This window comes from Galeopterus variegatus, unplaced genomic scaffold, assembly GCF_000696425.1.
Source record: "Galeopterus variegatus unplaced genomic scaffold, G_variegatus-3.0.2 Scaffold3304, whole genome shotgun sequence".
NCBI classification, from domain to species: Eukaryota; Metazoa; Chordata; class Mammalia; order Dermoptera; family Cynocephalidae; genus Galeopterus; species Galeopterus variegatus.
In genome coordinates, this window is record NW_007729415.1 from 191,730 (window position 1) to 216,222 (window position 24,493).

General features: G+C 54.4%; 4 protein-coding genes across 6 annotated transcripts in view; 2 read left to right on the top strand and 2 right to left on the bottom strand.

Moving 5' to 3' along the window:
• The window catches only part of ALDOA (aldolase A, fructose-bisphosphate), a 6,506-nt gene extending 2,485 nt beyond the window's left edge, over positions 1 to 4,021 (top strand). For both annotated transcript variants that reach the window (XM_008584587.1, XM_008584586.1), the window contains exons 2-9: positions 1,261 to 1,393; positions 1,481 to 1,692; positions 2,257 to 2,311; positions 2,388 to 2,548; positions 2,901 to 2,984; positions 3,096 to 3,270; positions 3,427 to 3,626; positions 3,716 to 4,021. In XM_008584587.1, the coding sequence (XP_008582809.1) occupies positions 1,282 to 1,393; positions 1,481 to 1,692; positions 2,257 to 2,311; positions 2,388 to 2,548; positions 2,901 to 2,984; positions 3,096 to 3,270; positions 3,427 to 3,626; positions 3,716 to 3,811 (1,095 nt within the window). In that variant the 5' untranslated portion in view covers positions 1,261 to 1,281 and the 3' untranslated portion in view covers positions 3,812 to 4,021. The remainder of the gene's footprint in view (positions 1 to 1,260; positions 1,394 to 1,480; positions 1,693 to 2,256; positions 2,312 to 2,387; positions 2,549 to 2,900; positions 2,985 to 3,095; positions 3,271 to 3,426; positions 3,627 to 3,715) is intronic.
• A 2,462-nt stretch (positions 4,022 to 6,483) lies between these two features.
• PPP4C (protein phosphatase 4, catalytic subunit) lies at positions 6,484 to 15,099 on the top strand. 2 transcript variants are annotated; one of them, XM_008584589.1, is made up of 9 exons: positions 6,484 to 6,554; positions 6,767 to 6,929; positions 11,531 to 11,582; positions 12,254 to 12,304; positions 12,498 to 12,599; positions 13,156 to 13,329; positions 13,426 to 13,552; positions 14,393 to 14,582; positions 14,665 to 15,099. In XM_008584589.1, exons 2-9 carry the CDS (start codon positions 6,832 to 6,834, stop codon positions 14,792 to 14,794), a joined length of 924 nt encoding a protein of 307 aa, XP_008582811.1. In that variant the 5' UTR covers positions 6,484 to 6,554; positions 6,767 to 6,831; the 3' UTR covers positions 14,795 to 15,099. The 2 variants fall into 2 exon arrangements, with proteins under 2 accessions (XP_008582811.1, XP_008582812.1); XM_008584590.1 differs by lacking the exons at positions 6,484 to 6,554; positions 12,254 to 12,304 and having other exon boundaries at positions 6,781 to 6,929; positions 14,665 to 15,045.
• Positions 15,100 to 15,485: 386 nt separating this feature from the next.
• On the bottom strand, positions 15,486 to 20,433 carry TBX6 (T-box 6). Its single transcript, XM_008584588.1, has 8 exons — positions 19,628 to 20,433; positions 19,312 to 19,546; positions 18,100 to 18,367; positions 17,847 to 17,993; positions 17,701 to 17,771; positions 16,474 to 16,547; positions 16,212 to 16,395; positions 15,486 to 16,124 (listed from the first exon to the last, which is right to left on the bottom strand). Exons 1-8 carry the CDS (start codon positions 19,743 to 19,745, stop codon positions 15,911 to 15,913), a joined length of 1,311 nt encoding a protein of 436 aa, XP_008582810.1. The 5' UTR covers positions 19,746 to 20,433; the 3' UTR covers positions 15,486 to 15,910.
• Positions 20,434 to 20,850: 417 nt separating this feature from the next.
• YPEL3 (yippee-like 3 (Drosophila)) lies at positions 20,851 to 23,832 on the bottom strand. The gene is made up of 4 exons (XM_008584592.1): positions 23,602 to 23,832; positions 23,456 to 23,499; positions 23,136 to 23,244; positions 20,851 to 21,326 (listed from the first exon to the last, which is right to left on the bottom strand). Exons 1-4 carry the CDS (start codon positions 23,830 to 23,832, stop codon positions 21,237 to 21,239), a joined length of 474 nt encoding a protein of 157 aa, XP_008582814.1. The 3' UTR covers positions 20,851 to 21,236.
• Between the last annotated feature and the right edge of the window lie 661 nt (positions 23,833 to 24,493).

A 24,493-nucleotide genomic window follows, 5' to 3' on the forward strand; every position in this document is an offset into this window, starting at 1 on the left:
TGGGGAAGGATCTTGGCGGCGGTGGCGGGCCGGGCGTGGGCGGGTAGCCTCCAGCCTTACCCGTCCCAGCGTCTCCCCACCGCCGCACGCACATGCTTTCAGCCCGGACTGCGCAGCCCGCTGCGGCCTGAGCTCCCCGGGTTTGCTGCGCAACGCCGCGGCTCCGCGCTGAGTCACGGCGGGGAGGAAGCAGGACAGGACGGAGGGCCGCTCCTCCCCTTTTCTTGCTGGGACCCCTGATGCAAAGGATCAGGGCCCCTTTGCTTCGGCAGGGATCCCAAGAGGCAGCGAGGGGTGGGGGTCAGCTCATATTGCCTCAGGAGGGTTCCTCAAGCAGGGGAGGGGGGTTGGTTCCTGCCCTGGGAGATGGGGCGTCCCTGGAGAGGAGGGTACATCCCTTGGCAGCGCTTGATGCCCATTAACACTTTCCCTGTCTTTCCTTATCGGGTGACCTTGACTCTGAGCCTGGAATAGCTGCAGCCGTGTGAACGGACAGGAGCAGTTTTCAGGGGAAGGGGTGGGGCGCTTGCCTCTCCGCGTTCTTTCGCTGTATGAGCAGTGAGAATGGCAAACCGTGCCCCGTCTCTCTGCCCTTTCCTGGGCTTCTGAGGGTCCCCTTAGCTTTTTCCTAACATCCTCTTCCTAACATCCTCCCCCCACCTTAGAGGGAGAAGCCTGACCTTGGGATGTCCTTGAAACATTGGAGCCTGGGTAGCCCTGGAATCTTGGGTGGATTGGAAGGAACACCCCAGTAGCAGTCAGAAGATCTGGGTTCTAATCTCAGATCTGTGCCCTGGGTTGCTGTGTGGCTTGAAGAACAGACCTTACCCTTCTCTGGGCCCTTTCCAATGTGGGTACTGGGCCCTCTTCACAACCTTTACCTCCTAAAATACTTCGGTTTGGTTTTGTTTCTAGGCAAGGTGACCCCATGGCAAGTTGCGAGCCAGAAGGGTCCAGCTTCAACATGACCCACCTGTCCTTGGCTATTGCCTTTTCCTTTTCCCCAGTTGCCAGTGTGCAACCCCACCCTCAGCTGGGCAACACCCAGCAACAAAGAGTTAGGAAAGGTACAGGAGGCAGGCCTAGTATAGGGAAGTCGGGGCAGGGGGAGCTGGGCACGCGAAGTGCCCCAGGACTGCCGGATGTGGGGCAGGGGAGGTAGGGAACATTGGTCCCTACCTCCAGGTGAGGGGCCCTGCTCACTAGAAGACCAGGAGAAAGCCCAGCTAACCGGTCCTCCTCCATGTCTCCTCTCCCCAGGAACTTGCTACCACCAGCACCATGCCCTACCCATATCCAGCACTGACCCCGGAGCAGAAGAAGGAGCTGTCCGACATTGCTCACCGCATCGTGGCTCCGGGCAAGGGCATCCTGGCTGCAGATGAGTCCACTGGTGTGTGCAGGAGACAGAGTGGGAGGAGGGCCCAGGGATGGGGGTGGCAGGCACATCCCCTTATTCCCTTGTGATGCTCCTTTCCAGGAAGCATTGCCAAGCGGCTGCAGTCCATTGGCACCGAGAACACCGAGGAGAACCGGCGCTTCTACCGCCAGCTGCTGCTGACCGCTGACGATCGCGTGAATCCCTGCATTGGGGGTGTCATTCTCTTCCATGAGACTCTCTACCAGAAGGCGGATAATGGGCATCCCTTCCCCCAAGTTATCAAGTCCAAGGGTGGTGTTGTGGGCATCAAGGTGAGGGGGGCAGGGCCTCAGGATGGGAGATTTGAGATGAATCTGGTGGAAAAAAATCTAGATTAATGAGGCAGGGGATGAACACTGGGCTGGGAGCCTACAGACCGGGTGGAGTCTGCCCCAGACTGATGGTACCTATTGGCATTTAAAAAAAATTCTTTTTGCAGCTGGCTGGTATGGGGATCTGAACCCTTAAACCTTGGTGTTACAAGGCTGTGCTCTAACCAACTGCTAACTGGCCAGCCCCTCTATTGGCATTTTTAATCCTTACGATTCTAAAAGCAAGATGTCATCCCCATTTTACAGATGAAAAATAAGCTCAGGGAAGTGAAGTGTTCTGCCCACAGAGTTAGTAAGAGGTAGAGCCCAGGTCTCTCAACACCCAATTCAGTTAGCATTTGTTGTTAAATAATATCCCAGTGTCTCCTGTCTGCACTGGATACTGTAACTAAGTGAAAATATTTGCAACCCCTGAGATGATGCTTGAGAGATTGGGTAAAGGTGAGGAAAACAGGCTAGAGAGGAGGAATCTCCCATCCTATATTGTTGCCTCTGCCCCAACAGGTAGACAAGGGCGTGGTCCCTCTGGCAGGAACAAACGGCGAGACTACCACCCAAGGTGAGAACTGTTTGGAAGTGAGGGGAGCCATATGCTCCTGTCCCTACCATGCTCTAACTCCCCGTCTCCTCTTCAGGGCTGGATGGGCTGTCTGAGCGCTGTGCGCAGTACAAGAAGGATGGAGCTGACTTCGCCAAGTGGCGTTGTGTGCTGAAGATTGGGGAACACACCCCCTCAGCCCTTGCCATCATGGAAAATGCCAACGTTCTGGCCCGTTATGCCAGCATCTGCCAGCAGGTGGGCCTGCAGGCCCCCAAGAGGGCACCTCTCAGCTCCTTTGGTTCCAGTATAAGCTAGCTTGTCACCATCTGTCAGGATATCTACCTCCTCCAAGGCAACTGTTCCTCATACCCATGAAGTATCAGGCTCAGTTTGTGGAAGGCACTCAAGGGCTATGCAAGGCAGAGGGGCAGAATAGGGCTGGTGCGGATGGGTCTGAGGAGGTGCCTGGCCTATAATCCACCAAGGGCTTGGGAGGCCATGGCTCTCTGTTGTCACTGAGACAAGATCTTGGCCAGTGGCTGTGGAGAGCTGTAGGTGGGGCTTTGAGTTAGGAGGCCTAATGGCTACCCTGTGCCTCACCCCATAGAATGGCATTGTGCCCATCGTGGAGCCTGAGATCCTCCCTGATGGGGACCATGACTTGAAGCGCTGTCAGTATGTAACCGAGAAGGTAGGTGGCCTGTCCACCTGGCCAGTGTGGTGGGCTGGGCAGCTGGGCCAGTGGCCCTGGGGCTAAAACCCTGTCCTCTACCTCACTCCTCTTTGGTCCTGTCCACTCTAGGTGCTGGCAGCTGTCTACAAGGCTTTAAGTGACCACCATATCTACCTGGAAGGCACCTTGCTGAAGCCCAATATGGTAACTCCAGGCCACGCCTGCACCCAGAAGTATTCTCCAGAGGAGATTGCCATGGCAACTGTCACGGCACTGCGCCGCACAGTGCCCCCCGCTGTCACTGGTGAGGCACACACCCTCATCTTGGCCCGTGGGGAGGTAGATGAACTGTACCCACAGCCCTTATGCCCATTGGTCTGTAGCAGGGCAGCTTCTAAGGCTCCTTCCAGTCCCCTGGGTCTCTGACCACAACCTCCTTATCTTGCCCCTTGCTTTATAGGGATCACCTTCCTGTCAGGAGGCCAAAGCGAGGAGGAGGCATCCATCAACCTCAATGCCATCAACAAATGCCCCCTGCTGAAGCCATGGGCCCTGACCTTCTCCTATGGCCGAGCCCTGCAGGCCTCTGCCCTGAAAGCCTGGGGTGGGAAGAAGGAGAACCTGAAGGCCGCCCAGGAGGAGTATATCAAGCGTGCCCTGGTAAGGATTGGGTGGAAGGCGGGTAGGATGCCTGGGCAGATGGGACTCTGAGGAGAGCCCATCTCACTCTGGCTTCTCTCCCCTCTTAGGCCAACAGCCTCGCCTGTCAAGGGAAGTACACCCCAAGTGGTCAGGCTGGGGCCGCAGCCAGCGAGTCCCTCTTCGTCTCTAACCATGCCTACTAAGCGGAGGTGTTCCGAGGCTGCCCCACAACACTCCAGGCCCCCACCCCCTCCCACACTCACTCCTGAAGAGGGGGCCTCATCTGGGGCTCCAGGCTGTCTTTCCCATCGCTCTTGGCCTCCCTTGTGACAGTGGTGTGCGGTATTGTCTGTGTATGCTAACGCTATCACCCTTTCTAGCCCACTGCCAATAAACAACTATTTAAGGGGGAATCTGTTGTCAGTGTCTTGTGGTGTCAAGGATGGGGAAGGGCCTGGGGAGGGGGCAGAGCCCAGGAGAAGGAAGAGCCCTTGTTTTGTGCTCTTCATTCCTGGGTAGGAAACAGGTGAAAGGTGAAAGGACCTTCCTGCTCTGTTTTATATTTGCACAGGGCTTTGAGAAAGGCAGAGAGCTTGTGCAATTTACTTCTAGCCACTACAGCCTCCGCCCCTTCAACTAGCAACATCTGATAGGGCTTGTGGTTGGGGAGTGCGGGTGTAAACTGCTCAAGTGTTAGGGGGCTGCGGCCTCAGCCTCACTTTTAGGCCCAGAACTCAAGAGTGTAGGAAGCCCCCATGACCAAAACAGCCACTGATAAGCTGACTTCTGAGTGCTACGGGCCAGGAAGCGTTGTGATAGGTGTTCTGTACGAGTAGGTGCTGTTATTTCCAATTTATGCTGAAGGCTGTCTTGCCCAGGATTGCAGTGTTTGTTGGTGGAAACAGGTTTACTAATGCACATCTCCTTAATCTACACTACTGAGTTTTCTGTTTCCCCACCTTAACAGGAGATGGAATTAGAAATGCTTTGTTAATCTCTTTTGGGCTGTGGTACCCCTTGAGGAACCTGGAATCCCCTCCAAGACCCCCCTCTGCAATGCAGATACACACAGAAGCTCAACTGTGGCGTTCAGGTTCCAAACTAAAAACTGAGCCTCTGTAGCTGCTGCATTCCATGAAGCCAGATTGAGGGCTCTGCACTTACCCCTAGGCCTCGCCTCAAACACTTCCCCAATCACTCAGACTGGAGTGTAGCAGTAACTTCATCAGGTCTTAACTGCTGCAGATCCTAGCTAGAACTAGGGAACTAGTTCTGCCACTTCCAAAATTTCCTGCAACCTCCTCATCCCCAGTCTTTCCTAGTATGGGCCCTTTCCTCTCTTGAGGTCACCTCTCAAGGAAAAAATCTTGACCTTTCTGATCTCCCTGGACCTACAGGATTCCTGCAGTGATCCTCAAAGCTCACTGAGGATCTTATAGAAGTTTAAAAACTTGGTCCTTACCTTCTCTCTGCACATTTATATCTATTGCCTACATCCAAAACCAAACCCATCCCTAGTACCCTTCCAAACTTTGTCCTCTCTTCTCTGCCTAGCCTCATTCACCTCTCTGGGAAACAAAATCTGAAGTAAAACAAGTAAGAATTGAGGGTCAGTAGGAGATAGCAAAAGGGATTTTCCAAAAGAGCATCATGTGCAAAGCCTCAGAGATTGGAAAGGTTGAAGATCAATAGCTTCCTCTGGGCTGGCAGGTTATCTCAGTTGGTTACAGCGTGGTGCTGATTACACCAAGTTCCAGGGTTCCATTCCTGTACCGGCCAGCTGCTCCCCAGAAATAAAGAAAAGTATAAATAGCTTCTTCTGCCTGCAGCAAAAGAGACTAGGGAAGCAGAGGTCTTCAAATGCCAGTTTGGGGAGTTTTGGACTTCTTAATTTTATGACAATTTGAGTTCCAGAAAGAGTAAGAGATAAAAGAAAACTAGAACTGAGAACACAGCTTTCCTGGGTTCTAATTTCAGCCTTGATTCAAATCCCAAATTATTAACTATGCAACCATGAATAAGTTATTTAACCTCTCTGAGCCAGTTATGTCCTCTTAAAAAAAGAATAAAACTTTCAGGGCCCGCTCCGTGGCGCACTCGGTAGAGTGCGGTGCTTGGGAGCGGGGCGGCGCTCCCGCCGAGGGTTCGGATCCCATATAGAGACCGGTCTGCTCACTGGTTGAGCGCGGTGCGGGTGCGACACCAAGGGTTGCGATCCCGTTGCCGGTCACGAAAAAAGACAAAAAGAAAAAAAACAAAACAACAACAACAACGAAAAAGAATAAAACTTTCAGTCAACAGAAAGCAACTGAGGGGTGTCGAGGGGACCATACTGGAATCAGGAAGGTCATGCCTGAGGCACAGGCGTGGTGTAGAAGGTTAGACTCCTTTTTGCCCCTTAACTGTGGAGTCCTCTGTGACATAGATTTCTATGGGGCCGTGAGGAGAGATCTGGCCTGGTATTCCTTCATCCCTTGGACAAGTATTTATGTATGCCCCCTGTGCCAGACCTTACTCGAAGTGCTGGGGCTGCAAAGGTGAACAAGACAGTTTCATCCCCCAAGGACGGTAGTGGGGGACGCGGACTAAAACGGGTCAACAAAGATGCGTAACATGAAGTTCCAAGGTCTAGCCCAGCTCAGCTTGTTTCCCTAACCGAAATGGGAGGCGGCTGGACTGGGCCTCCAACAGTCCTCACATCGCCAGTTAGACCAGCACCCCGCAATTCCCGTCAGCCCCGCCGCCGCGACGCGAACATTCCTCCAGAGGCGGGGCGCGCCGCGAAAGGGGCGGGGCGTATATGACGCCACGACCGGCGCACGCCGGAACTGGCCTCCCTCTGCTTCCGCGCGGGGCCGGAAGTAGAAGCGGCTGTGGCGGCGGCCCAAAGCGGAGGGAAGGAAGGAGGTAGCGACCCGGAGAGTCGGAGCCGGAGTCGCAGCAGCGGTAATAGTCTGAGACCCCTCTGGGCCACCGTCCTCAGCGCGGGCCGCGGGGTTCGACGGAAGTTAGCCGGGGCCTTGGGACGCTGAGGGTCCCGGGGCCGATGTGAGGGGAGGCGGGGGCGGGGGGGGGCCCGGCTAGCCCCAGAATCGAGTTGCCACTCCCGCGTCCCGCATGGACACTCTGATCCGCGGGCTCATCTTCGACTTTCCCAGGAGACCCCTGTGCGGTGCGGAGGGGGCGGCGGCCCCAACTCTGACCCGCGCCGGGGGGTGGGGCCATGGCGGAGATCAGCGACCTGGACCGGCAGATCGAGCAGCTGCGGCGCTGCGAGCTCATCAAGGAGAGCGAAGTAAAGGCCCTGTGCGCTAAGGCCAGGTGAGCCCGGCGGGAAGGGAGGCCAAGCCGCCGCCCTGGGGTTCCGGCCTGGGACAAACCTAGCTGAGAACTTTGGGTTTGCCACATGCTGGAAGCCTTCCCAGAAAGGAGCAGAATAGGGCCTCTTCCCTCGAGGAACAGCAGACCCGGACGAAAACAAGTATTAGATGATATGTTTCCGCTGGAGTAAAAGAGTTACGGAAAGTACTTAGGAAACTCAGGGAAACAAGCCCATCTGTCTGGGGGGAACAGAGAAGGCACCTTGGAGGAGCTGAAGTCTGGGACAAGACTTGAAGAAGGTGGTAAAGAGAAGTGTCAGCAAGGACAAAAATTCAAGGCAGGAAAGCTAAGGACCCTGTGCTTTATGAAATTCTTCTAATTCCAACAAGACCCCTTAAGGGTAGGTGGTATTGTACCCATTTTACAGGTGAGAACTCTCATGTTCAAAGTTACTAGGAAGTAAGGAATGGAGTCTGAAGCTAGTTCTCTGTGTCCTTTCCCTTTGCAGGCCATAATGCAAGAAGGTGGAGTTGGATCACTCTGTGTTCAGTGCGGGAGCCTAAGAAATTGTAGTAAATAAGCCAGAGTAGAATTAAGCATGATGTGAAGGGAGGCCCAACTCAGAGTTCTACGGGAAGTAGAATGATGTAGTGGTTAAGGGTCCAGGTTTGGGAATTTGATGGCTCTAGGTTTGAATGTGAGCTCTGCCACTTACTAGCTGTGTTGGTGATTTTGAGGTGTCTGAGACTCGGTTTTTTTATTTGCAAAGTGGAGATAATAGTATTTAATAAGATGGCTGTGAAGATTCAGTGAGTTGGTGCTGGAGATGAACTTAGCATAGTGTTTGGTACAATGTAAAAGCTCGACAGTCACCAGGTGTTATTGTTATTACCATGTTGGAAGAGAGCAATGATAGTATGGGCTGAAACCTCAGAGAAGGTTGGGCTTTGAAGGATGAAGGTAATTTGGCTAGCTGATGGGGACAGGGCCAGTGAGGGCCAGTGAGGAAGGACATTTCATGCAGGATGAGAGTAGGAATGGAGGCCCTGAGATGTTTGGGCAACAGTGAGGGGACTAATTACCTGCTTCCTCTGGGGAACTGTTTGGTTGTGGCTTCCAAGCTGGAGAATTGTGGGAAAAGAACCAGCAGAGTTACCCTATGTGTACTGAACAGTAGACCCACTATTAGCCTGGCCCTGTATTGGCAAAAAAACTTATATCCTTTTCCTCCCCTCAGCAATCCTGTGAGGTTGGCATCATTTGCTCTGTTTTACAGAAGAAGCAGCCAAGACTACTAGAGGCTTAGTGACTTGACTGAGGTCACCCAGTGAGGATGTGGCAGAGCTGGGTTCTGTTGCCATCGGGCTCTTCGCCTGGCTCTACCCCACACAGACAGACTGTCTGCTTCCAGACAGGTCCTGTATGGGTTGGATGAACAGGCTAGGCCTCCTTGTAAGTGACTGTCTGTGGCTCTTCTGTTTTGGCATCTCAAGGAAATCTCCCCGACCAGACCAGCCCTGTGGTGTTTTTAGTTGTCTTCTCTCCTTCAGTCCTCATTGGCGTTTTTAGGAACTTAAATTAATTGTTGCCTGATACTATTCTTCCCCCCGCCCCTGTAAGTCTTATCTCCCCCACAGGGCCTGGCTCAGTGTGCTGGTGATGATAGATAATGTTTGTGGGGTTTTTTTGTTTTCTTTTTTTTATAAAGATGACTGGTAAGGGCCGGCCTGTGGCTCACTCGGGAGAGTGCGGTGCCGATAACACCAAGGCCACGGGTTCGGATCCTATATAGGGATGGCCGGTTTGCTCACTGGCTGAGCGTGGTGCTGACAACACCAAGCCAAGGGTTGAGATCGCCTTACCGGTCATCTTTTTAAAAAAAAGAACCCGTGGCCTTGGTGTTATCAGCACCGCACTCTCCCGAGTGAGCCACGGGCCAGCCCGATAGATAATGTTTGGATAGCGTGCTGGAGTTTTCAGAATAACAGACAAGTTAGGGCCAGCCCATGGCTAGGGAGAATGGGATGCTGATAACACTAAGGCCATGGGTTCGGATCCCTATATAGGGATGGCCGGTTTGCTCACTTCAGAGAGTGTGGTGCTGACAACACCAAGTCAAGGGTTAAGATCCCCTTACCGGTCATCTTTTAAATAAGTAAATGAATAAATAAATAACAGACAAGTTATGCGTTCAGTCTTCATTGCTCCTGCAGCAGCCCTGTGGAATAGGCAGGACAGGGATTAGTATTTACCTCATGTCACAGAAGAGGAAACTGAGCCTCAGAGCAGATAATGTCTTGCCCAGCATCACACAGCTAAGTTGCTGGGGAAGTTGGTTTTGGATCCAGGTCTTTGACTGTGGTCCATGGTCACTGATAGCCAGGCAGAGACATTGAGATTTTGCTGTGGGAGAAGCAGCAGGGAGCTATGGAGGACTGAGGGATGGGAGGGTCCTGCCCAGTTGAAACTGAGATGGAGCTAAGAGGTACTATGCTGAGTTGGCCAGGCTCAGTTGTCCCAGGCTCAGTCTGAAGGGATACCAATGCTAGCACCTTGCCATGGCGTCCTGGGGACCCACTAGAGACTCAAGCTGAGGCTGGTAGTGTCAAAAGCTTCAGCTTATGAGAGGGTATGTAGATTCAAATCAAACCCTTGGAACCACAGAGGCTTGTAGCATCTGACCTGAAATTGCTTCTATTAAAAATATTCACAGGCTGGCCCGTGGCTCACTTGGGAGAGTGTGGTGCTGATAACACCAAGGCCACGGGTTCAGATCCCTATATAGGGATGGCCAGTTAGCTCACTTGGGAGAGCGTGGTGCTGACATCACCAACTCAAGGGTTAAGATCCCCTTACTGGTCATCTTTATAAAAAAATAAAAATAAAAATATTCACGTATTAGAAGAGCCAAGCTTTTGAATCAGGTGGTCTTCAGTATGAATCTCTGCTTTGTCATCAATAAGCAGCATGGCCCTGGGCAATGAGTTTTTGAAATCATTATGAAGCTACAGTGAGATTCTGCGTATTCAGGGACAGGACCTGAAACACTGGGAGGCACTTACTGAAGTGTTGTCAGTTGCAGAAGTAAAGGTGAGCAATTACAGTCACATTAAGGCTGGTGATATGCTCTAAGTGACAGAGCTGGGGTTGGAACCCGCACCTTGTTTCCAGACTACACTGGAGGCACACTGGCACTGAGATGGGGGTTTGCAGAGAGCAAGAGCCCTGTATGTTACCTTACTGAGTTTCAGATTTTGACTCAGGGTCTGTGGAAAGGGCTGACATGAATTCTCAGGAATTGGGCTTCTGAGTTCCCATTCAGCCACTCTCTAGTTTGATGACCTTGATCCTACCACTTTTCTCTAAGCCTCGGTTTCTTTATCTGTCAGATGAGGATGAAAAACACCTCCAATCTGTTGGAAAGGTCATTATAAGCAGTTGGTGTGGAAGGATGGTCGATACAAGGTGCAGTACAGGTGGGAGAGCCCAGCTGCTTTTGGCCTCTTGGACTGATCTTAGAAAGCTAAGGCAAGCCTCCCTGGTGCTGCCTTCGTCCCACAGAGCACCCTAAGGGACATAAGTGCATCCTCATGCCCTGAGTTCAGGGATCTCAGTCTAGTGGGAAGAGACTGGCAGAAGAGTGAAGGCCGGAAAGGTGCTTGTGGCCCTCCCACATGAGAACAGCTTGATAAAAAGAGTCTGGAGCCTGGCTGCCTTGGTTCCAACCCCACCCGTGTGACAGTGGCCAGGCCAGCAATCTCCTGTGCTTCCGTTTCTTCGTCTGTGCACTGGAGTTATCAGTACCTGCCTTTGAGGACGGTCGCTTGGTGGCCAGCATCACGCAGAGCTTTTAATACAGTCCCGGCATGTGATATGAACTATAGTGTTCACTGCTGCTACTATCAGTCAGGGGCAGAATTTGGAAATACATTGCTACTTAAATTGGGTGTAACTGACAATGTGATTTAATCACAATTGATCTTAGCCAAAAGGCCAAGAAGTGATTGATTTTATCTCACGCTCACTCAAGAAGAAGTGGCTGCACCACAAGGATAAATAAAAAAATAAAGTTCTCACAGCCCCTAAATAAGTATTGACAGTGCAGTACCAGCACACCACTTTGAAGGTGCCTCTGATGGTTGGCTTGCCCAGAGCACACACCTTGCCTTTGGACAGTTCAGGAGAAGGGTGCTAGGAGTGGTAGAGAGAGATGTAAGGGCTCGGCCAAGGGCACAGTCTCAGGGAGTGCTCTAAGAGAACAGAGGTCTCTGTGATGGAGAGGATAAGGAGACCTGTCTTCCAAGAGTGAGTGCTCGTTGTGTGAGAGGGAGCAGGAGTGGCGGATGTTGAGGCTGAGAAAGTCACAACCGACTTAGGAGGGTTTGAATGCTGAGATAGGAGCTTGGATTTGGTCCTGTTGTTCACAGAAGGGTGTTGAGTGGTAGAGGGCCACAGTCAGCCCATCCTGGGGAGACTGCACACTTTACTCCTGCCCCCTGGAGGTTCATAGACCACCTTGTGTCCTCCCCTCACCCCAAAAAGTTCAGGAATTGGGCTGGGCTGGCCTGCCTGTGGTGACCCTGGTTTTCTCCTGTCTCCAGAGAGATCTTGGTAGAGGAGAGCAACGTGCAGAGGGTGGACTCGCCAGTCACAGTGAGTACCTTCTGTCCCTGCAGAGCCTAGCTTGGTCTTTTAGGCACATGGCCTTTTCCCTTAGTAAATCCATCTCTCATTCCCAGGGACCTAGAAAGCCCCATGTGTCTGTCCCCTCCCCGATCTTCAAGGGAGTCCTACTACAGGAAATGTGGGAAGGATCTTTTGATTTGTTGGGGGGATACTCTTGCCCAGGGTGGAAGCATTCTTAATTTGGTGAGTGATTCTACCCACATTTCTATGGCTCTGTATTAGTAACTTTATCCTGGGTGCCTTGAAGAGAGTAGGGAGAGAAGGGGCCAGGTGCTCCAGGAGCCACAGGTCTAGCTGGAAAGACCTAGTGCTAGCTCTTGCACACGCAGTAGTTGGCACTCAATGGAGCATGGTGAGTGATTCCAGACCAAGCTTACTTGGGGTGGGAGAGTATAATGTTGGCTCTGAGAAGGGCTGGCAGGTTACTCTGTTGGTTAGAGCATGGTGTTATAACACCAAGGTCAAGGGTTCGCATCCCCGTGCTGGCCAGCCACCAAAAAAAAAAAAAAAAAAGAACGTTGGCCCTGAGAAGTAGAGATGCAGCCAGGAGTGATGAGGCTCTGCTGGAGCAGTGTAGCCCTGAGAACCAAGGCTTTCCACCATGGGAGTGAGTTCCAACCCGCCTTCCTACTTCCCAGGTGTGCGGCGATATCCATGGACAGTTCTATGACCTCAAGGAGCTGTTCAGAGTGAGTGTGGGGCCAACACTGGAAATGTGAACTGGAGGATGACTGGAGGACCCCTTTAATTGAGGGTGGAAGCCTTTAATTTGGCGAGTGGAGTGGGGGCAAGAGGCCTCTAGTCAGAGGGGTCCTTTATGAAAGAAGGGCCCCAACTGGACAGGGGTGGGTTTAGGACCAAGCACTTTTTCCCTCCTGCCAGGTGGGTGGCGACGTCCCTGAGACCAACTACCTCTTCATGGGGGATTTTGTGGACCGTGGTTTCTACAGTGTCGAAACGTTCCTGCTGCTACTGGCACTTAAGGTGGGAACCTTGGCTTCTGGAGCCCAGGCCTGGGCCACGTTGGGCTTGGCCTGTCTGCATTCTTTCCACCCTATTCTCCACCGCCCCTGCTGGGAGCTGTGCTGCAGGACCAGCTGGTTCTGTTTAGCGCTGGTGGCTAGAGATGGTTTCCTTGACTTAGGGAGGATGAGGCTAGCAGAGGCCGTGTCCTAGGGGAGGGAATCGAGGGTCACTACATTCAGAAAGTGACAAGTCATTGAGTACAACGGAATACAGTATCCATTGGTGGGAGATCGCGGGCCAAATGACATCTTGCTAAGGACTTGGGCCTGTCTCTAGGAGGTGAGAGAGGAGCTGTTGGGTTTGTAGGTGATGGGCAGGGGTTAGGTCGCAGTCCTCAGAAGAGGGGCTGGGGTTGGGAAGTGGATGAGGCCACCTAATTCAGGCAACAGGTGAGCTGCGTCTGGGCGGGACAGTGGTTACGAGGATGGCATGGGGCTGGCAGAGGTGAGGAGATTGCGGGGGATAGGTGGAGAGGTAGTGTTAGACTCCCGCCTGTCTGGGCGGCTCCCCCCAGGTTCGCTATCCTGACCGGATCACCCTGATCCGGGGCAACCACGAGAGCCGCCAGATCACCCAAGTCTATGGCTTCTATGATGAGTGCCTGCGCAAGTATGGCTCGGTAACTGTGTGGCGCTACTGCACTGAGATCTTCGACTACCTCAGCCTGTCGGCCATCATCGACGGCAAGGTAGGTTGGTCCTTGGGGCTTCATGTGGGTGAGGGGGGTGCAAGGGAGGCTCTGGGCCTCATCCTCCGTCCCCTACTCTCATGCTCGCCCCTGTAGATCTTCTGTGTGCACGGGGGCCTCTCCCCCTCCATCCAGACCCTGGACCAGATCCGGACCATTGACCGAAAACAAGAGGTGCCTCACGATGGGCCCATGTGTGACCTACTGTGGTCCGACCCTGAAGGTGAGGCGGCATGCGGGGGTGGTGGCCCTCCCCTTAGACTGATGAAAGCAAGTGCCCTGAAGGAACTGGCAGGCGGGGTGTTCGGGGAAGAGCTGGCGCAGGGCCATCCTCACCAGCTTCCACCCTCTACCGGCCAGCTGGCTGGAAGCCTCGAGTAGGAGCAGGGGGCATGGCCGGAGGGCACTCTGAGCTCAGATGGTGGGTTAGAGTGTGCATGTAATGGCTCAGGGCTGCTTAGGACAGAATCATTGGCTCCCCGGATGTGAGGGGGCTTTAGAACCTGACAGCAGCTTCTTCAGAGGTCAGACCCCCAGAATGATAGCCCCTTGAGGACCCCTTGTTTCGTGGGGTTCCCGCAAGTATGAAGCAGAGCTGAGATTTAAAGCCACGGCTCCTGAGTACCCGTCCAGGGCGCCTGCTGTCACACACATACACTTGACCTCCATGCCATTGCTGCCACTCCCAGACTGCCCTGTTGTGGCACAGGGTGACCTTTCATCCCAGGTCAGTCGGACAGCCCTTGCTCACAGCTGTCACCATGGCGTGATTATCGTGAGCGCCTCCTTTCACTCTCCTGAGCACCTGTTTAGACAGTAAGTTGCAGGTCACTGATTGTGAGGCAGTCCCAGCCATTGGGCATTCTCTCTCCTGTGGAGCTTCTCTGCTCCAACATTGCTATCCTGTCCCCTAGAACCCCCTGGAACATATCCAGGCCCCATGATCTTGCCCCACAGGCCTCTGGTTAATTGGGGGAGGGGGACAGGATATTTACTCTCCAGGGGCAGTGGGCATCAGGGGAGCCTTGAGGATGTCCTTGCCCCATCCTTACCTTCTCCTCAGACACAACAGGCTGGGGCGTGAGCCCCCGTGGGGCCGGCTACCTATTTGGCAGTGATGTGGTGGCCCAGTTCAATGCAGCCAATGACATTGACATGATCTGCCGTGCCCACCAGCTGGTGATGGAAGGTTACAAGTGGCATTTCAATGAGACCGTGCTCACTGTGTGGTCGGCACCCAACTACTGCTACCGGTGAGCTGGCTGGGCCAGGTGGCCAGGGTGGGGTCGGGTACCTAGGCTGACCCATTGCTGACACTGCTGCCCCCACTTCCAGCTGTGGGAATGTGGCAGCCATCCTGGAGCTGGACGAGCATCTCCAAAAAGACTTCATCATCTTTGAGGCTGCTCCACAAGAGACCCGGGGCATCCCCTCCAAGAAGCCTGTGGCTGACTACTTCCTGTGACCCTCAGTCCTGGTCCCCGCCACCCCCTCTGGCCCTCGGACCACTGTGACTCTGCCCTCTTCCCCAGATGGAGGCTGGGCGTGGAGGGGCTGTCCCTGGCTCTGCTCTCCCCCTACCTAGAGGGCACATTGAGGGTGAGGACTTTCTCTGAAGAGACTTGGAGCCCTTAGCTCCATGCTCCTCCTCTTTCTCCCCAATTGAACCATGAAGTTTCCAGTAATTTTTTGTTTTTCTTTTTTTGTTTGTTTGTTTTTAGATAAAAATTTTGAGAAAAAAAAAAGAAAAAAAAATTCTAATAAAAGAAGGAAAATAGTCTTTGGGTTTGTGTCAGACTTGGTTGGGGCTGAGCAGGGATGCTGGCCTGGGACCTTGTGGGGACATCAGGACCTCGACTGCTTCAGCCCTAATCCTATTGGGGCCAGTCAACTTGCCCAGAGCCTCCAGGTCCTCATCCAGTGACAGGTCCCTGAAGGCTTCCTTAGGCCGGTGGAGGACGGAGTTCAGCACAACTAGTGCTATGAGGTTTAGATCCCCATTCTTCTGAAGAGGAAGCAGGCACAGAGCCGGTCACTTTATGTGCACCAGGTCAAGCAGCCGGAAACCAGCAGGTCGAGATCCAGGCCTAAGTTTCCCAGGCATCACTTGCTCATCCGGCCCCGCCCAGGGCCAAATACCATCAGCCCCAAGTTTTCTGAGCACTGATGTCTTTTGAGTTTTATTAACAAAAATACTTTGGTCCTGAGAACAAACTGGTGTGGCCTGCACCAGTGGTGAGGGGGCAGAACTCACCCGGCCCAAGGAAGAGGCCGTCGAGGTGGGGGTGCCGGTCTGTGGCCCCATTTGGCCAGGCAGAGCCTCCCTCCATTCACACCGAGGTGAGAGCCGGGAAGGGGAAGCTGGCCCCAGCTGGACTCCCAGCAGCCCAGCCTGAGCTTTGAAGCCAGAGCTGGTGGGAGTGAAATCAAGGTGTGAAGGGGGGAGCCAGGGGGCAGGCCTAAGGCAGCCATTTGGTGTGGGGGATGGGGTCGGTGGCAGTGAGGGGGCTACAGGGCTGGGGGAAGGGAAGTGGAGGTTTGTCCTGGAAGATGGAGGGAGGCAAAGGGGCCCAGCCATGGCTCAGTACATTGGCTTGGAGCCCACATCCAGGTAACCACTAGCCCCAGGGTATGGTACCGGGAAGGGGCCCCCTTGGAGGAAGTGTGGGGCAAAGGATGCTGCTGGTGGAGCTACTGGATACCCTGAGCCCCCTGGCCCAGGCTGCAGCTCTAGGAATGCAGTTGAGTAGGTGGCTGAGCGCCCAGAGTCTGGAGCCTCAGGAAAGCTGGGGTTCCTAAAGCAGAGACAGTGTGTCAGGACAGGGGACAGGGACCCCCCAATAAGTAACAGCAGCCCAGCCCTGGGCCCTTGTCCTAGTCACCTGGCTGGAAGGTGACCAGGGGCCCCATGGAAAGCTGCGGGATGCAGGAGGTAGGCCTCGGCACTGGGGCCACCGCATGGAGGAGCTGGGGCAGGGGCAGCTTCCCCAGGGGCTGGGACCTGCTCTGGATCTGACTCACGAAGGTCTCCACCCAGGGTGGAGTCGCAGGGACCACCAGGTGCATCTGGGGAGACAGAAGGGACGGTGGGCTAGTGAGGACAGTGTTCAGGTCTGGCTCCATCACTGGCATGACCACACTCACCTCCACTCCTGTAGGCCTCTGTGGCTACTGGCTCTGGGCCCCGCAGTTTCCTCTTCACACGGGCGTCCCGCTCCCTGGGGAATAGTAATGATGATGGTGATGGTGATGACGACGGTGATGATGATGGTAATAATACTTACCAGTCAGCAGGCACTTCACCCTCCCAGGGACCCTATCAGGAAGGTGCCATTATTATACCCATTTTACAGATGAAATAACTGGAGCCCAGAGATTAACTACAAAGCAGCAGAGCTGGATTTATTCCCTGTGTAAGCTTTCCACTATTGCTTTCCTATTGCATTTAGAATCCATGGACACTCCTTGCCAAGCTACAAGGCCTGGGCAGCTCTGATTCCAGCTCACCGCCTCTGCCCCATCTCTGCTAGCTGCCTTTCAGCCTCTCTGGAATCCTCTTCTGTCCCCTCTTCATCGGCTTAATTCATCCTTCTTGTCTCAGTTTAAGCATAACTTCCTCAAGGAAGTCTTCTAACCTCCCACAGTGCCACACGCACCTTACCACATTTATCAGTTATGCTTTTACATTTGACAGAATGAGCCTTTGGTTAATGTCTGTCTCTTCTGACAGACTAAGCTCCTTGACAGCAGGGCCCAGCTCTGAGGGGCTGTACTCAGAATAGATGCCCAAGTCCTCACTTAATAAACCTTTACTGTCCCAACAATCTGGCTTTCCGTCAGCTTGCTCACTCCACTCCAGCTGCATGCAGGCACAGTCCCACCTCAGGGCCTTTGCACTTGCTGTTCCCACTCCCTGGCATGCTTTCCCCAGATAGCCACATGGCTCCCTGCCCCACTGCCTTCAGGTGTTTTCTCAAACGTCCTCTTCTCAGTGAGGCCTTTCCAGGCCGCTTATCTAATACCTCACCCTGGTCCTTCCTCTCCCTCTTCCCTGATTTGTTTCTCTTCTCCTTAGAACTTATCCCTAATGTACACTATTTACTTCTCTTGCTTTCTTGTCTACTCTGCCCACTAGAATACCAGTTCTATGTGAGCAGGGGCTTCCATTTGCTTTGTTTACTGATGTGTCTCCGAGGCCTGGAACTAGGCCTGGCACATAGCTGAGACTGAATAAATATTTGTTAAATCAATGAGTGAATAAATGTTTTTACTTACCGTTGTGTTCCTGGCATTTAGCACAGTGCCTGGCATGCAGTGAGTGATTAATGGACATTTGTTGAATGGATGAGTGAATGATCAAACAATGCCCACCTCTTACAGTTTCTGCCATTCTCCCGGAAGCCTTTGGCAAAGGGGTTGGCTGCAATCTTCAGCTGTGTGATCTGGGGACACACATACAAGGTCAAAGCTGCTGAGACCTGGGCAGGGCCACCACACCCTCCAGCAGGGTCACTCACCCGCGGGTTCTGGTAGGCTGTCACGGAGATGAATGTGGTCTCGGGGAAGCGGAAAGAGGCCACGCCCCCCCAGTGTTGGCTGCAAAGCTGGGCGGCCCGCACCAGGTGTATGCGGGGTTGGTACTTGTGCATGGAGTGCAAGATCAGCTGGGAGGGGAGAAACCGGAGTGACTCCCTGCCGTGGGCCCCGGCCCTGCCTTCCCAGCCATCACCACACCCAAGCACTATCCCAGGGCCCCCGCCTGGGCCTCACGTGGCCGTGGGGGTCCAGCGTGCTGTTGGTAAGTTTGACGCGATGGAAGGACACAGGCTGTCGCATCCAGTGGGCACCAGTGGCAGGCGAGTCAGGGTGAATATAGACGCGGTCAGGCAGGCGGGGTTCCGCCTTGCCACTGGGCTCCCAGCGCCGGCCCTGCCAGCGGTAGCGAGCCCCGTCCACTGGCACCACATCCAGAAGAAACAGGTAGCGGGCCTCAGGGTCCAGGCCGGTGACCGATACTCGGCAAGCAGGGAACATGCGCCTGCACAGGGGAGGGATGGGAGAGGCCTGGAGCTACCCACTGGCCAGGGCTGGGCACAGCACCAGCAAGTGGGGACAATAACAGCCTCCGCAGTTCTGGCAGAGAAACATCAAGGGAGGTGAGATTAGAACCAGAGGGTAGAATCACAGCTGGAAGATTGTCTCGGCCCATTTTACAGATGGGGAAACAGGACAGACAGGTTAGGTGATCTGACTAGGGTCACACAGCAGGCTAGGAGCACAGCTAGGGCTCCGGACTCAAGTCCCTCAAACTCCACTTGCAGAAGCAGTGTTGACAGCTTCTCTCCCTGAAATCTTGCCAGGAGCGTCCTGCTCCCCACCTGATCTCCAGCACCAGAATCTGCAGCTGTAAAACAAATTTGCTTTAGAAAAATTATGCTCTTCCTTCAGTGGGACAGAGGGCTCACCAGGCTAGGTCTTGAGCTCCTGCCCTAGATAAAGACCTTGACATAGGCCATACACTGACCACATCTTTGCCTCTAGGGTGACCCAGACATAGTTGTATACTGACTCCTATTCAAGTCACATACTGACCCCTGATCCTGGCCAGATTTCCCTGATGGTAGTCACTGGCTGCCCTTGACCCCAGTTATAGTCTGAACCCTGATTCCAGCCACAGACTGAACCCTGATCTGGGCCACATGGTAGTCCATAATCCAGCCAGACTTCCTGACCCTGGCCAGACTGACCAATGACCCTTGCCATACATTGGCCCCTAAATGCTGCCACAGACTCCACAGACTGATCCTTGACCCCCATCACAGAATGACTCCTGATTTCAGCCACAGAGTAACCCCTGCCCCAGGCCATAGTCAGATTCTGAATTTAGGCAGAACTCTAGTCTCGGAGAAACTCCCAAACCTAGCTCCACCCCCAGAAACTCTGCCCTTCTCCAGAGACTTCCACCAGAAATACACCCCTCACCTCCCGGCTTTGGTGATGATCATCTCTGTTCCCACAGAGCTGAACTCCTTCCACAACTCCCGGTTCTCCAGGCTCAGGCTGACCCCAGGGAGCGAATGAAGGGCCTCTGGAGGTGGTGGGGCTGGCTCAGTGCCCAGGGACGAGGGCAGAAGGGGCAGAGGTGGGGGCGCAGTCAGGGTGCGGGGAGCAGCCTCAATCCCGGAAAGGAAGCAATCCAGTTTAGAGGTATCCAGATCTGGAGATGGGGAAAGAATGAGGAACCATTAAGGGCCACAGCCCCCCAAATTCCTACCCAGGAGCTGGTCCCATTGCTCACCGGGATAGCGGTAGCCCTCTGCCAGGGCGGGCGCGAAGCTGGTGTCTGCCCTGGGCTGGGGGGGCCCCAGGCGGTAGCCAGGCCCCAGGGAGGGGTACAACTCTCGTGGATGGTACATGTTGTTGTCCTGTCTGGCCTCAGGTCCCGCTGCCTAGAGTCCCCCGGTGCTGAGAGATGTCCCCTTTATAGCTCACAGCTCAGCCCCTTCCATACCCAGGATCACAGCCCCTCCCCTCTTTGGGGCCCTGGAGTTGGGCTGGGGTGGAGACCCCTGGGGCCTCGAAGGGGTCCAAGAGAGGACCGGATACCTGGGTACCCTCCCCTTCTCCCGCCGCCCTCCCCCCCGGGCGGCTTCATTAGCCCCGACCCCCTGCCCCCTCATTACATAATTAACTCCTCGGCCTGATTGATCCCCGGGGCTCGGACAGGCACGCAGTTTGGCGCTTCCGGCCAGCTGGTCCCCGTTCCCACGGGGGGAGCCCCGGCTAGGGATAAGCTATGGGGGGCGGGGCCTGGACCCTGGGACGGAGCCTGAAGTCCAGGGACAGGTCCTGGCGCCCCAGACCCTCTGGCAGGTGACCCCCCTTTTCCCCTTCAGTTGGAGGGGAGGCCTCGGAGGGAGGCAGCATAACTGGAGGGAAAGTGTAGGGCTGGAGGGACGCGGCCTGAGCTGATTACGCGGGGTACTGGGGACCTCGAGGAGTCCGCAGCCGAGACCCGAACCCTGGAGTCCTCCCTGGTTCCCATCTGAAAAGCCTCCACCCGCGACCAGGTCTCAAAGTTTTGGGGCGCGCGCAGCTCGACAGTCTGAAGTCTTGCGCCAGGGTTTCCCAGAAGGTCCCGCGCTGGGGAACCCTCGGAACTACACTTCCCAGCAGGCCCAGCGCCGAGGCGCGCCCGGAGGAGACGGACGGACCACGCTGGGGCCGCTGGAAGTTGTAGTCGGAAGAGACGGGCGGCGAAGCCGGAGGCGAGGCTGCCTCCCAGGGGAGCTGCCCCAGACAGCCACCGAATGCTGAAACCGAGAACACCCAGATCAGCCGAGGTCAAGGCCCAAGGAGCCAGAGTGGGCTCGAGAACCTCCACCAGCAGAGAGACCAGTCCTGGTTCCTAGAGACCCAGCTCGGACGGCCGTGCCTACCCCATCCTGCTAGGGCTCAGAACGAACAGGTCTCTAGGGGCTACATCTGAGTTCTCCCTAACCGGATTCCACGTGAGCCTAGTGCTGTCTCCACTCCATTATTTTATTATATACAATTGCTACAGAACGAGGGACCAGACACACGTGGGGTAGGAGGGGAGAAGTTCACAGGGCTGACGGTGCACTGGGGCCAAGAGAGCAGCACACAGGCCATATCTATAGCGCAGGCGGGACAGGAAAGGGTTAAAAACGAGATCCAAGCCAGCCAGATCACAGGGAGGTGCGGGGGTGTCGTCTTCTGCTCTCCCCCCAAGGTCACAGTGCATGCAATAAAATATATGTACAGGAGAGCTGTATCCTTCCTCTGCAGGGGCCCTGAGGGTCCAGAGCCCCCTTCAGGTGGAGGAAGGCCAGTGGCGCCCCCTGGCGGCCAGGCCAGGCTGCAGCCACATGCGTCAGGAACAGTGGTCAGTCCCAGCCATTGTCTTTGATCATGTGGTTGAGTTCAATGATGTACTTCCCCTCTTTGTACTTCTGGCTGCTCTCAAAGGCCTGTTCCTGAAAGGAGAGGGGACGTCAACGCTGGAGCAAGAGGCATAGGGGCTGGAAAATGGATATGATTGGCTCCCTTTTACATATGAGGAAATTGTGGCCCTGAGAAGCCAAGCCACCTGCCCACAAACACAGAGCTGGTAAAGAGCAGGGCTGTTTCTCACTAACAGAGGTAAATAGATCTCTCTGAATCATGGGTACTTTTTAAGTACTAATGACGGCTCCATCAGAGAGGATATGAAACTTTTTAGAAGATTTCATAATCCAGGGGTTGCAAACTGGTGGCCTGAGGGCCATTTTGGCCTACACATATGTTTTGTTGAAACAGCAGAGAGTTGGGGCCAGCCTGTGGCTCACTTGGGAGAGTGCGGTGCTGATAACACCAAGGCCCCGGGTTCGGGTCCCATATAGGGATGGCTGGTTTGCTCACTGGGTGAGCGTGGTGATGACAACACCAAGTCAAGGGTTAAGATCCCCTTACCGGTCATCTTTAAAAAAAAAAAAGAAAAGAAACAGCAGAGAGTTTAATAAAAATAAGTTTAAGATACTAAAATATAGGCAGGCCATGCTCACTCCAGTTTGCCCTAGCCTGCTCCCCACCCCAACTCCCACCCCCAATCTATGCTGCCCAGTTTACAAATCCAAGGTATCTATCTGGCCTTGCAGACACTTGAATTTTTGACCTCTGGACTAGGCCATCTCTTTATTTTACAGAGGTCCAGAAAGACCAAGTCACCTGTCCACAGACACACAGCAAATCTGTGGCAGGGCCAGGGGTGAACTCAATTCAGGGTTGTTTGTCTCTGCCTAGGGCATCCACCTCCCAGAGGCACCATAGCTCCAAGTGATGCCTGAGGAATCCCGTCCCTCACAATTTCCCAAGACCATTTCCTTTGCTACATCTAATCTGATCCCTGTAACAATCGTGGGTGCTAAGTGGTGGCTTTATCCTCCACTGCCAGATAAGGAAATGAGACTCAGCAGCAGTGGCAATGAGGGCAATGGGAAAGGAGGCCCACGGACCCAAGCTCCATGTTGCTGTGGGGTCTTGGGCAACTTCTCTGATCCTCCGAATGACAGTATAAGGTGGTAGCCGAGGGTTTGGAGTACCGAGGGTTTGGAGTAAAAACAAACAAACAAACAAACAAACAAACAAACAAACAAACAAACAAACCCAACTAATATTCTGGTCCCTATTCTGTTACTTACCAGTTGTGTGATCTTTGGCAAGTTACCTAACATCTCTGGGCCTCCCTGTCTTCTGTAAAGTGCAAATAATAATAAATTTTACCTACAGAATTGGTGTATAATTGAATGAGATAATATGTGCTGAGCACATTATGTGCATTGCACATAAGCATTCAGTAAATGGTAACTCTGATTATATCCTCATCTTTAAAATGGGGATGCAAGTACCTGTGAGGAAAGGGATGGGTTAAGAGAAAAATTCTAAAGGCCCTGCAGGAGGGCCGGCCATGGCTCACTCGGGAGAATGAGGTGCTGATAACACCAAGGCCACGGGTTCGGATCCTATATACGGATGGCCGGTTGGCTCACTGGCTGAGCGTGGTGCTGACCACACCAAGTCAAGGGTTAAGATCCCCTTACCGGTCATCTTTTTTAAAAAAATAAAAATAAAAATAAAGGCCCTGCAGGATGCATGAGAAGAGAACATGGTCAGGGGATGAAAAGACAGTTTGACTTGGGTGAGCTGGGCCTATGCACTCTGAAAAGTCACCAGATGACTGCCTGTGAGAAGGAGGTGATCTAAGGTCAGGTTGAATGCTAGCTTGGGGTCAGAGGTCACTGACTCACATATTTCCAGCCCAAAGTGGTCTTGCAATTCTCGCAGTGGATGTCAGCGACAGCATGGAGGCCTGTCAGCAGCACCCGCTCCTCGGCTGGCCCGCAGCCCACATTCACCCTGTGGGGACATGGGGCAGTCTCAGGGAGGGGTCTGCCATCACAGAGCCCCCCTCAATCTTGTGTCCACTATGTCTGTCCTTAGCATTAAAGAGAAGGGTGACCACAGCTTCCTGTCTGAACCAGGGGACTCTGACAGTCTCAGCATAATGCCAGGGGTCCCAGGTCCCAACAGAGGTTAGGGAAAGAAAGGAGGGAGGCCGAATACTCACACAGAGTTGAAGAGGTAGGCACGCCCCTGACTGCCCTGGAAGGACTAAAGGGTGGGAAGCGGAAAGGAGAGGGTCAGGGCTACTACTGCAGAGCTGCCAGGCAGCCCCTCTAGCCTCCCATTCCAGCCCCACCGTGGTCTGGTTACCTTGGATATGAGGTCGTCGTGGTTGGCCAGGTGAGCGCGGCAGTGGGCACAGCTATACCTCCGGTGACAATCATCCAAGTAGGCCTGAAATGTCTTGGGCTTTGAAATCCGCACCATGGCGGGGACCAGGGGCAGTGGCCCCACGCGGGGAGCGGCCCACGGGGAGCAGAGGGAGCCCAGTGCCTGCCGGGGAAGGAGCAGATGGGCTGTCAGAACCCAGGTCACACACATGCAGGCAATGCCCAGAGCCAGGGGGACTCTGTCACATTTGGCTGCTCTCTCCTTTCCTCAGAGCCAGCAGCCTCTCCAGGGACCAGAGTCGTCTCAGTTTTGACTCAGTGAGGAGGCCTCAGGTTGCATCTACAGGGAAACTGAGGCTAGGAGGAGCCCAAAGTGAGTCAGCCACCTGCTTCCGGCCTCAGCCCTGCTGACCTGGCAGTTGGAGCTGGAGGAAGGGGCTTTAGAGTGGAGAGGCTGTCAGTTCCCAGTTTCGGTGGAGCATGGGGGGTTAGGAATTGGCTGGTCATTAGGAGCTCATTTGGACTGCGGATGGGGCTTCATCTGCGGTACAGGGAGTTCACCTGGGGAGAGGATCCCCCACCTGGAGGAGGCAGGAGGCCTCGCTGGAGGTGGAGGGTCCCCTAGGAGGGGAGGGGCTCTTACCTGGGGGCGCTGAGGCCTCATCTACACCGAGGAGGTCTTACCTGCATCGCGGAGCCTTACCTAAGACCCCAAGGCTCACCTGGGGCGCGGGGACAGGGGGCGGGCGCCGGGGGAAGGGGACAGTCTTCACTGGCGGGGCGGGGACGCGGGGCGACGCGCAGCCTTGACGGTGCGGACCTCACCTCGCCTGGGCGCGCGGGGACCCGGTCCGCCGGAGTGGCCTGGCCTG

What these genes read in the sequence shown, in the direction of transcription:
- PPP4C (XM_008584589.1), top strand. Translation starts at nt 6,832, where the DNA reads ATGGCGGAGATCAGCGACCTGGACCGGCAGATCGAGCAGCTGCGGCGC. An exon ending in GCCCTGTGCGCTAAGGCCAG is followed by an intron (nt 6,930 to 11,530) that starts GTGAGCCCGGCG and finishes TCCTGTCTCCAG; the next exon opens with AGAGATCTTGGTAGAGGAGA. An exon ending in GGGTGGACTCGCCAGTCACA is followed by an intron (nt 11,583 to 12,253) that starts GTGAGTACCTTC and finishes CCTACTTCCCAG; the next exon opens with GTGTGCGGCGATATCCATGG.
- YPEL3 (XM_008584592.1), bottom strand. Translation starts at nt 23,832, where the DNA reads ATGTGTGTGACCTGGGTTCTGACAGCCCATCTGCTCCTTCCCCGGCAG. An exon ending in ACGACGACCTCATATCCAAG is followed by an intron (nt 23,500 to 23,601) that starts GTAACCAGACCA and finishes CCCACCCTTTAG; the next exon opens with TCCTTCCAGGGCAGTCAGGG. An exon ending in CCACTTTGGGCTGGAAATAT is followed by an intron (nt 21,327 to 23,135) that starts GTGAGTCAGTGA and finishes CTCTCCTTTCAG; the next exon opens with GAACAGGCCTTTGAGAGCAG.
- TBX6 (XM_008584588.1), bottom strand. Translation starts at nt 19,745, where the DNA reads ATGTACCATCCACGAGAGTTGTACCCCTCCCTGGGGCCTGGCTACCGC. An exon ending in AGAGGGCTACCGCTATCCCG is followed by an intron (nt 19,547 to 19,627) that starts GTGAGCAATGGG and finishes CCCCATCTCCAG; the next exon opens with ATCTGGATACCTCTAAACTG. An exon ending in AATGGCAGAAACTGTAAGAG is followed by an intron (nt 16,548 to 17,700) that starts GTGGGCATTGTT and finishes ACTATTCCCCAG; the next exon opens with GGAGCGGGACGCCCGTGTGA.